This window comes from Camelus dromedarius, chromosome 1, assembly GCF_036321535.1.
Source record: "Camelus dromedarius isolate mCamDro1 chromosome 1, mCamDro1.pat, whole genome shotgun sequence".
Lineage (NCBI taxonomy): Eukaryota > Metazoa > Chordata > Mammalia > Artiodactyla > Camelidae > Camelus > Camelus dromedarius.
The window spans coordinates 15,984,387-15,996,492 of NC_087436.1; the positions used below are offsets into that span (position 1 = coordinate 15,984,387).

Below are 12,106 nucleotides of genomic sequence, written 5' to 3' on the forward strand. Positions count from 1 at the left end.
TATTGGACTTAGCATTTTTGTTGGAATGGAGTGAATGCCTGGCTGGAGAAATGAAAATCAAATAGAAAAGGTAGTGCTACTTATTGAACTAGCTTTTAAGGATCATTGAGTTATTCATGCACTGTAGGAGGGGTAACAAGTTTTTTTTAGCAGTAGAAACCACGTTTGAGGTAGATGTGTTGGGATCAGTCTCTGAAGAAATGCCCATGTATAAAGGCATGGAAGCTCAAAACACGTCCCATGTTCAGCAAGCAGTTTACTGTGGTGAAGAATAATGTGCTATGGCGTGGGTAGCAGGAGATAAAGGTGGAGATGAATAGTCATCTGGTAAGTATTTACTGACCACCCACTACTTGCTAGGCATTGTTGTAGGCCCAGGCATTGTTATGGGTGCTGGTGATGAAATATTAAAGAAGACAAATTCGCTGCCCTGATGAAGTGTATGTCCTAGTAGACTCTTATTATTGAAGAACCTTGTATTTTATCCTAAGGATTTTGGGCTTTTTCTTGTCGGCCAGTGGCTTCCAACTCATTGGTATGTCATGTTCAGTTTGGGATTTTCTCAGATACTTTGTTATTATTTATTGTTTTATTAAACTATCTATTTTGATGCTGTGTGTTTATGTGACGCATTTTATAGATTATGTAATTTATTTTTGCCTTTTAGAACATGCCATATATCTCATAATTTAAAATAGTAGATGGATATTAGGACAAAATTAAGAAGTCATATATCAAAAATGGGTTCTGAATTTTTTTTATTTGTATTTTTCTTCTCTTTCTGGGTAAGATGTGGAAAGCTCACCAGCAGCATCCAGCCCGTTATCTCCGGCATCAGTGGAGGAATCGGGAAGCACATCATCTGCTCGAAGGAGGGACTCGGGCATCGGGGAAGAAACAGCTACTGGTTTAGGAAGCAGTGTGAGTGTAGCTTCTCCTGTGGCACCTCCAAGTGTCAGTGCAGGCCCCGATGCAATCAGTGAGGTGCTGTGCACTCTTTCTTTAGAAGTCAATAAATCTCAGGAAACCAAAAATGATGGAGGAAATGAGTTGGATAACAAGGCTGCACCGTCAGTTCCAGTTTCAAAAAATGTCAACGTGAAGGACATTCTCCGAAGCTTGGTTAACATACCAGCAGATGGAGTCACAGTGGATTCTGCCCTCCTGCCACCGGCTGGCCTTGGAGCTCTTGGCGATCTGTCTGTTGAACAACCTGTGCAGTTCAGATCTTTTGACAGGTAGTGTAAATAGTCTTCTGTTTTGGTATGCTTATAAATGTATAAATTATAAAGATTTACAAGGTGAACAGGAATTTAACTTCACTCTGCTAAATTTTGTAGCTTCAATATAAAAAAGGGATATTTTACCAGAAATTGACACAACATTGTATGTTGACTACAATTTAAAAAAAAAGGGGATGTTCGATCTAGTTTATAAAAATTACAGGGATATTATGTTGTAGGATTTGTATATCATTTCAGATTTTTACTTATCAATATAATCAATAAGATGATGTAAAATAGTTTTAATGATACACGGGCAAGTTGTATTTTAAACAATTTTTTTCTTCATTACAACTTAGAAATCACCAATACTTACAAATGGTTGCCTTTCACTTCCCTGCTGTTGGTACTGTGTTAGCCTTTGTGAAAAAAAGTGGGAATCTGTGAATTCCAATAGACTCAGGAATTCAACAAAGTATGGAGAGTCTTGACAGCTTGAGAAAGCTGACTGCAGACTCTTGACTTGGCTGTCCTAAGAAACCTTCTGCTAATTTGCCTAAAATTTTTCTATGTTTTAAAATTTTCTGCAATTCTATCTGTAAGGCATGTATATATTAGAGTTATGAAACACATTCTTTTTCAAAACTCAATATTTTTATCTGGAAACAAGTTCTAATTTAATAGAAAAGTTGTCAGTTAAAAGAACTTTTATTTTTCCTGAGTCATTTGAAGGGACGTGGACATATATGTACTCTGTTACTCTATCTGTGAGTAGTATACTGTATATTTTCTATGTAGCCACAATACGTTTATCAAAATTAGGAAATTAATACTGCTATATCACTACCTTCTAATCTTCAAACAGCTTTCAGATTTCACTAATTGTCTCAATACTGCTCTTTATAGAAGATAAAATAGAAGGATCCAATTAAGAATTATGTGTTGTTTTTTGTTGTGTCTCTTTATTCTTCTTCAATCTGGAAGAGCAGCTCCTTAGTCTTTCCTTGAATTTAATGATCTTGACACTTTAGAAGATGAGAGCCCAGCTGTTTTGTAGAATGTCCCTCAGTTTAGATTTGTCTAATGTTTCCTCAGGGTTAGATTCAAGTTAAAGCATCTTTGGCAGTAATATCACAGAAGTGACATTGTTTCTTCCTGTTGTGTTGTAACAAGTGGTACATGGTTTTATCTCATTACTGATGATGTTCATCCTGATCGTTTATTAAAATGATGTTTTCTCCACTGTGAAGGTATTCCTTGTGAAGAGGTGCTCTGAGACTCTTATTATCTTCATCTAATGAATTCAGTACATTCATTATGGTCTCATGGTTTCCTATATTATTCAATGAATTATAATCTGTTGTTCTTGTTATTTATGTTGATGCTCAAATTGTCTGTGATTTGGCCTCTGGGATTCCCCTCTGGTTGGCTCTGCTTTCTTTTGACATACCATCATCATAATTTCCCTCTGTCTGATTGTTTATTTCTTTATCTGCAGTTCTCTTTATTTTATCTCATCTCCTAGTTTTCTGCTTCAGACTTGCTGACACATTGGATATACCAAGCTGGTTAAAATTTTTTATGGTAATTAAGATGCTCTGAAAGAACACAGGGAGTATATAATTTTAGTGGAAAATCTTTTTGCCATCATCCTCTGTCATCCTGTTCCCTCTACCTCTGTTTAAAAGTTAGTCAGTGTCCTGAAATGAAGAGATTGACAAGAGTCTAAATTCCAGGTATATAGCATATTGGCATGTGTATAAAGTGACATTATAGATATAGTGGCTGCTAGATTCAAATGTCTTTTTCTTTTTTTAATAGGCTTTGAAATATAGGAGTTAAAATATTGACTCTAGAAATCAAACAAACTGAGTTTGCGTTCTGGCTTTATGACTTATTAGTGAATGTAGTAGACAAGTTACCTCATCCTCTTGAGCCTCATTTTCCTTGTCCTTAAATCGCGTAATACCATATTGCCATTAAACAGAAAAGAAAAGCAGAACAGTATGTACTGGTGTGAAATGTACTGAAGATGTACTAATGTAAAGCATTTAGCTTGGAGAAATTCATCAATAAATGTAAACCGAGCTGTCACATCTGTTGAAACCCTCAGCTGCTGCTGTTCTTTGGTGTGTGCGTGCGTGATTATATGGACACTAAGTATTTGGAATACATACTGCAGGTAAAAGGGTTGTATTCTCAGTATATACATATAATGCTAAAAAACGGATAAAATGACTAATCTAGAAAAACTGACAAATGACGGGAACAGGTAGTTCATGTAAGAAGAGAAATACTGCTAATATGCAGATATGTAAAGATACTCTATGTCACAAATAATGAAGGAAATAAATACTAAAATAACCAGAAGATTGTTTCATCTGATTAAATTTGTAGAGATGTAAAAGATGGTGCCTAGTGTTAGTGAGGATATGAAGAAACATTTTTCTGTTTTTGAGAGGGCATATTGGTACAGTTTATTCAAGGGAAAATTGGCAGTTAATTTTATTAATTAAAATTTAACATATGTAAACCTAATTATATCTCTGGATGTTTATACAGTACATATATGCAAGTATAAAATGTTTTCTACTGTAAGAGGAGTTTCATTGTTAAGCTAATACCTGTTGAGCTTTTACTCTGTGAAGGCCTGTTAAAGTGCATTTTTTAGATAGTAGGTAGGTAGGTGCATAGATGGATACTATTTTTAGTCTTACTTTAGAGATGAAGAAAATGAGGCATACGGAAAGGAAGTAAGTAGCTTAAGCTCTTGCTAGTAAGTGATAGAGCTAAGATTTGAGCCACGGCCAGTGGACTCTAGACCTTGTTGGGTGTGCTTTGCAAACATAGTTGCTAATTTATGAAGGATTGCTTACATGTGTTGTTTCATATACATATATAATAAATACTGTGCAGTCATTAAAAGAGAGAAAAGCACGATACTATATATTGATATAAAGTGATGTTGAAGATTTATTATTAAATGAAAAAAGCAGTGTACAATTTGTTTGGAATTTGTGGTCTTTCAAACAAATATATATATGTTCACATATGCCTCAAAAATTATATAACAAATTGCAATGGCTATATTGTGAGGGAGAGAAAAAGTGTAAATGATTAGTTTTTTAATGGTCATAATTTTTATAATTTGTTTGAATTTATATTACTCTTAGATTGAGTAGTCAGAAAAACTTACTGTATAGATTTTTAAATTTAATATACCTTTCTAATACACTCAAAAGTTGTTTCCTTAGAAATGCCCCAAATTTCATATATTTTTGGCATTTCTTTCTTTTTAAATAGGGTAGAAATTAAGTCTATACCTTAGTGATACCTTCAGTAAGTAGGTTGTGAACTTATTTAGGAAACTGTGCTTAGGGAATACATTTTAAGGGGTTCATTGAAATAGAAAAACAAAGGGGGATTTTGGTAATAGCATTTTTCAGGGTGTTATTTGGAATTTACATGTTTGGTATGCATTTAATGTATTGTCTGATGGCAAGCAAACTGCTCTGTTTTTCCCCCTCTTTTTCTTAGTAAGAGATACCTTTTGAAAAACGGTTTTCATGCAGCTTTAGACCAGAGGAATACCTTTTGAGAATTTCAAAGCATCCCTCTGATCGTGTGTTTATCTCTGGAATGCTGTGTCAGAAATCACAACTCTCCTCATATCTTAAGAATTATCAACTTCCAAGCAATAACTGGAAAGTTTAGAGTAACAGCTACATGAGTGGAACCTTGCTGAAAGGCTGCCAGGTTGTGGGCCTTTGTGGATGGCAAGGTGTTTGTGCTCATTCCCATGCCGGAATTCTTGCTCTTATCTAATTCGAAGATCCTCTCTGGTGATTAGTGGATGCCAGGGATTTATCTTGATAAAGTTCAAGGGCTTGTCTGGCTTTTCAACTAGATCCTTAGGGACTGAAGTACTAGGCTTAAAATGCTCTTTTCTCTTTCAGTGGACTATTTGCATGTTAAATAAAATAGCATTTATATGAAAGTTTGTGATATTTCAAACTGATAGTACTTCTGAAATGGAACTTCTGAACCTTAGTGATCTGAAAGACATTGTTTCTTTTTGCTGTTGTTACTAGTTAAAAGAAAAAATCTTAAAAAAAAAAAAAAAAAAAGAGACTCCCTAGTTCAGGTAAAAACCCCCACAAAAGTCAGCAGTGTTTATACTTGCTTTCTGTCGAGGCCTAGGAAAATTACTTCTTTCTCATCTGTAAAATGGACATAATAGTATGTAATGTTTACCTTATGGGTTGTTGTAAGTTTAATTTCCTCACGGGTTGTTGAAAATATAAATAATTCATATGTGTCCTTAGTATAGAGCCTAACAAATACTAATTATTCATTAAAGTTGATGAGTATAAATAAAAAGAATAATAATATGTGCAATTTTATACTTTAGTAATTGGTTTTTAATTGAAAGTTTGGAAAAATAGCTTCCCTAACTAAAAGACATACTTATCTTCCAAATTTTTAATGCCAAAACATTTGAAATGCTTTTTGTTAAAATGGATGGTGGATATTAAAAATTCAGTGATTTCTTTCTTAAATATTAGCAAGGATTTCAATTTGTCTCTTAAGTAGACACTTAAGCTATAGCATGAGAACAGTGCATTTAAAAAAAATACTGTAAAACATGATAAATACAGCTTTAAAGATTGAAGATTGTTGAAGATTTTAGGTTTTTTTTACACTGAAATTTTATAATAGCAAAAACAGTTGGTAAATGGCATGAAAATATCCTGAAATCTGCCTACTGCTTAATATCCTTTTAAGTGAATCATTGTGACTGAATTTTCTTTGTTTTTATGTAGCCCAAAGCTGAAGTATTACTGTGTTACTTCCTCAGAGATGATTTGAATCAGTCAATGAATTTTGAAATTGATTTATTTTATTTCTCTAGTATGTACTAAGTACATAGCTGGCCCAAAGAATATGGTTTGTTCCATTTGTGAGCAGATACATTTTTGTATGTTTGTAGTAGGACATAGATAATTTTTTATCTTGGAAGTCTTTATTACCATTGCTTATCAATGACTATAATATAGAGTATGTTTAAATATTAATATGATTGTGACAATGGTTTCTCAACTCTTTGAACATTCTAAAAACCATGTAAGTGTACTCTTTAAATGAATAATAAATTGTATGGTATGTGAATTTATCATAATAAAACTTAAAGGTCAGTATGAGGAAATAGTTGAAATTTGAGGCTCTTATTTAGACAAACCTGGAATTGTGGGGCAGTTTTGCCTTTACCTTGGCAAGTTAGTTACTTTACCTTTCTGAGCTTTTACTTTTTACATTTTTTAAGTGGAAGTAATATTTATGTTAGGACTGTTTTGTGAATGGAGTCATAATTCTTGGCATATTGTCAGTGCTTAATCATAGCAGCTATTAATTTATAAGTTTATATACTAAGATCCTGTAGGACTACAAAGAATAATGCATTATGAACTTTGACTTGGCAGTCTGAGGAGGCTTACCTTTGAGTAAGGTTTTGAAAGGTGAGAAGGAAGTTTGCTGGCAAGCAGGACTAAGAGGAAGGCATCTTGGCAGAACAAAGGATCAGAGTTGTGAAATGATGTACACATTCAGCTCAAGAACTATCAAAGCATACTGAGAAGTGTAAGGAATGCTGGTTAAATGTAAATTCATGTAGGAAACCATGAGATGTGTCAGGAAGGAGAATATGTGAAAGATCTTGGACAATAGACATTTACTGAACTGAAGGAAAGTATAGCTGTTCATGATTGAAAGCATTATTAATGGCCATTGTTGAAAGGAATAGAAATGAGGTCAAGTTCTTTTGTTATCTTTTATTAACCATGTCCTCTTGGGCAAATACAGATTGTGCATATTATATTATAGGACATCTGTGGTAAATTTGTTTTCTTGTTGCTAGTTTTCCAACATTTATAAAATGAAATAATGAAAATGTTTAAACGTACAGAGAAGTTAACGGTAGTGAACATTCAGAGACCCATCACTGAGATTCTGCAATTAACCTTTAGCTGTTAGTGTCATTGAACAATTCTCCATATATCCATCTTTCTATCCATCAGTCTTATTTTTTTGTTGGATTGCAAAGTATGCTGCAGATGTCAGAACCCTTCACTGTTAAACATTTCAGCATGTAGATCTCGAAACAGTGGTCGATATAGCTCATAAGGTAAAATGTACATACAATGAAAGGTACAGGTCTTAAGTGTGCCATTTGATGAGTTTTGACAGATTTAAACAGCTGTGTAACCTAAGTTTCCAATCAAGATATCATCAGTCTTTAAAGTTCCTTCATGCTCTTTCCCAGCCAATGCCTGTCTCCACCCTCTGCAGGCAATTATTGTTCTAGTCTTTGTTTTTTGTTTTTTTAACAACAGATACATTTGCCCTTTCTAGAACCTCATATAAAAAGAAATACCAAGTTTGTGTTGCTCTGTGTAAGGCTTCCTTCAGTCAACATAATGCTTTTGAGATTCATCCATGTTATGTTTATCAGTAGCTTGTTTCTTTCTTTTTATTGCTGAATATTACTCCATTGTATTAGCATACCACCGTATTTTTATTCGTTTTTCTGCTTAAAGGATTCAGGGCTGTTTCCAATTTTTGGCTGGTATAAAATAAAGCCTTTCTGAATTTTATTCTACCCATTTTTTCTCAACATATGTTGTCTTAGGGAAATTTCTAAGAGTGGAGTTGCTGGTACATAGGGTAGGTTTATGTCTTAAATTTCAAATATAGAAAACCAATTTCACTATTTTAAATATTATTTTCTGTTGCTCCTATCTGTATTTATCTATTGTATGCGGAAACTAGATCTTGCTACTTCTTTGTTTTGGGAACAAATGTGAAAGTAAACTTTTAAGTATTCCTTCTCCCCTCTCCCCCAAAAAATAGGTTGCTAGGAAATAGGTAGCTAGAGATTCTCTTAAATAATAGGCTTGTAAATTTCTGCCTCGAGTAGGAAATACACAAATTACTTTTAATACAAAACAGTTCAGTTTTCTGAATGTACCACCAGCCCACGTGGACACACACACACACACACACAGGGGTCATATCTACTTCCCCTAAAGTTAATAATCTTCATCTGATATAAGCTACCATGATTTAAGCACACCATTTTGGATTGAGGGCTCAGGTGGCTGTTGCTTCTATTTTTTAGTGTATAGTTAACATTGGCAGTCACCCTTATAATGAAGCGACACCAGCTATCCCCAAATACATTGAATAAGCCATGCTTAGCACGAGAGAACTTGATTTAATTGGCAACAGTGTTTGCTGTCACATGATAGGCACTGGAGTAAAACGGAACCTATTTCACTTTGTTTTGTCTCTTTCTGATGTAACATCAAAAACAAAATATATTTTTAAAGTACTGGAATTACATTATTTCCACTTTTGAATACAGTTATTGGGATCAAGTATCTAATAAGTTTATTTAGAAACTGAATTCTTTAAAGCTATTAAGGGAATACTTGAAGCTTGCAGTTACAATATTGTCAACAAAAGATGTGATTAAGTAAATTGAATGTTGAAGACTTTGGGCTTACGGTTAACATCAGGTAATTAAAAGTAAGCACTGCTGTGGGAATGCATTATATATCAGCTGTCCTCTTTACCTCATTAACTGGATTTTTGCATGTTTATGGAGCTAACTTCAATTAAAAATGCCTTTTAAGTTATGCCTAATAAGGTCTTTTAGTTACTATTTTGGTATAAAGTATTACACTTTAATTGAAATTGGTATATCATAAATACTTGTATTTGAATAATTCCCAAGATGAACAGATTTGATTATTTGATATTTTTATATCTAGCTTTTATGCCTATGTGTTGTTTTCTCTATGTAATGTTGTCAAAAGACAGTCTTTTAGGGTTAAAAAGTAAAACGAGTTGTATACATGTTAAAAAATATTCATATCTGATTTCTAAGGTTTTATCATTTCAAATTAGCAGTGCTTTAAAATCCTTATAGAAACATGTTGAATTTTCTGCTTCACTTCTGAAGTTAAAAAAGTTAATTTCTTTTCCACTTGGGTGCCAACATTTTTTATTTATACCTTTGGTTATATCTTAAGTTGGAAAATTAAAGATGATCCTAAATTTAAAGAATATAATGAATACAGGTTAAAATTTTAAAATGGTATTTCCATAGAACATTGTCCCAATTCTTAAAAAACAAAGAAATAAATGAGAACACTGTTGAAGAGATTTCTTGGTTTTCTTTTTATTGAACAGATTTCTTATCGAGAGTATATTCTAAATTGTACATCGAAATGGCGGTAAGAAAGAAAATTAGAGAAGTTAGTTCCCTATTTCTGATCGGAAATTCATGTGATTAACTTGAGTGATCTGTATTTTAAAGTCTGTTTACTTTCTTTATTACAGAAGTGTCATCATTGCAACAAAAAAATCGTCAGCCTTACCTTGCACACTTTCTACAAGTATACCTACCAATGCTGTTAGTGTGGTGTCTTCAGTAGATTCAGCCCAAGCCTCAGATGTGGGAGGAGAATCACCTGGTGAGTTTCAACAGTGGTTCTAACAAAAAAAAGTTTTTAGATCCCATTTTAGCAAAGCTTAGGATTTTTGATAAAGTTAAATTTTTTTTAGGGATATTATAAATCATTATGCTTTTGTACTATACTGTTGATTGTTCAATAATTTTCTGAATAAATTTGAGTAATATCAGATGAGGTAAATCAAGGATTTCAGTATTTTCTCCACTTGAAGGTAGTAGTGTGTAATTGGTTGCTGCTGGTTGGGTGGATGAATGCATGAATGAATGATAGATTTATTAAAATACTTAATACTTCTTTTCCTTTCCCTGCACTTGAGAAGACATGTATAAACAGTGATTTATATGTGAAAGTTTTGGTGACATTTGGTCTTTTAATCTGGTTATCAGTTACCAGATGTTCATATAATATCCAGCACTTTGGTTTCTCTTGCGTGGTTTTCTGAATTAGAGACTTGGTAGGGGGATGCTGCCCTGAAATCTGTCATCATTCTAGCATTAGTCATAGTAGTTCAGTAACTCTTACTGCAATTTGATTTTTGCTCATCCCTCTTTGTATATTCCTTCCAAGTACAAAAGTATTTGGGTGTGTGTGTGTGGATACAAGATCCTAAATCCCTAAATGTTGACTGGAAGCTTAGTGATATACCAGGTAAGCTTGAAGACTGTGTGATATTAAAATGACCAAGTTAGGGCAAAGGGGATATTATTTTATATAAGTAGTATTTTTTTAAGTGTTGTGGTATTTTGTTAAAAAAAATTAACAACTGAAAAAAAAAATAACCCCACAAAAGAGTCATTGATTCTTGTTACACTAGAATGAGATTAATGAAAAATAAAAAAATTTTGAAGGAATGACTAGGTGGCTTGTATTAAAGCCAGGTATAATGTTTTTCCTTCATCTTTTGGATCATCTCATGCCTGCTGTCTGTTGTTCTACTTTTATTTGCTAAACTAATCTCAGAGAGTTCTGCTTCTCACTTGGTGTTTCTTCTAGCCAGTTGTAAGGGACATTAAATTTTTCCTTTCTGTGTACTATATATCATGTGTTCCAGAAACGAAGACCGTAATTGTTTATTTTGTCTTTCTCATTTTTTTCTTTCACTGTAACTATTTTGTGTTAGCAAAAATATTTTTTAAAGTTGTAGGTATGATTAATTCTCTACACATTTCTTAGTGTTAAATAAGAGAAAATGCTCACAGCAAGTTAAGTAAAAAAAATTATATGAAGTGTTTTACATAACTATGTGAACTATGTATATACTTTTATTACATGAAAAAGCAAAAAAATGTACTGTGAAGTTACTTGATTATTTCTGTCTGGTTGAATTACTGGAAATTTTATTTTCAAACTTAAATTTTAGCATATTTTTCAAAAACTTACCAATAGTTCTGTATTATTTTTATACTTAGGAAAAAATAATTGACGAAAAATTTCCACAGGGAAACCAAAAGCTGCAGTGGTAGTAGACAGAGTTTTGTGCTGCTCTGCTCTTTTTGTTTTATTAAAGCATTTTTTAAAATTAATAGACCTTATTTTTTAGGTCAGTTTTAGGTTATAGAAAGTTTGAATGGAAAGTAGACAGTTCCTATCTACCCCCTAAATCTCACCCTCTCTGCATTCCTTTGTTATTAACATCTTGCAATAGTGTGGTATATTTGTTAGTTTTTTTTTTTATCCTTGTCTTAGAAAATATAAAGAAAAATTAAAGTGTAGAACTCTAGCAGGTTTTCTTTCTTCCTTATTGTTCCATTATACTCTGATGCTTTTTTTTTTTTTTTTTTTTAACTTTGGAGAAGAAACAATCTGGTAATCTATTTTGGGCTGGTTATGCAAATTTCAGTTCTTCCATCCCATCCAAGCTCTTAAAAAAATCAACTATGATTTTTCTAGGCTGGCCTCTTTTGGGAAAAAGGCAGAATTTACTAATATCTATGAAGCTGTATGCCTTCTTTTTAATTCAGTAATAGTGAATTCCTGATAAGTTCCCAGAGCATATGTAGTAAATTCAGAGGTTCACAGTACACTGAGTAAAATATTATCTCTTATTTTGAATACATTGCCCTTTAATCTCATTTTATGGGACAAAGCAAATAGGACCCTCTGATTGCTTTTTAATATATTTTTCAAAATTCATGCATCAGAAGAGATAAGAAACAAAGCTGATACATGGGCAATAGTTGATATAAAAGTATATAATAAATTTCTCTCTGAAGCCATTGTATATGTTCTGGTAAATCTATTATAAAATACTCTCCTTGAAGAACCATATGCAGAATTACAGAATAATTTGCTGTCTTGAAGACCATTGTGTTTATTGGTAAAACCCCACAAAACCTGTATCTAGCCCAT

At 32.9% G+C, this 12,106-nt stretch overlaps 1 protein-coding gene across 5 annotated transcripts in view; it reads left to right on the forward strand.

Moving 5' to 3' along the window:
- LRBA (LPS responsive beige-like anchor protein) overlaps positions 1 to 12,106 on the forward strand; it is a 620,799-nt gene that overhangs the window by 153,267 nt on the left and 455,426 nt on the right. For all 5 annotated transcript variants that reach the window (XM_031464854.2, XM_064490742.1, XM_064490851.1 and 2 more), the window contains exons 30-31: positions 791 to 1,238; positions 9,624 to 9,757. In XM_031464854.2, coding sequence (XP_031320714.2) covers positions 791 to 1,238; positions 9,624 to 9,757 — 582 coding nt within the window. The remainder of the gene's footprint in view (positions 1 to 790; positions 1,239 to 9,623; positions 9,758 to 12,106) is intronic.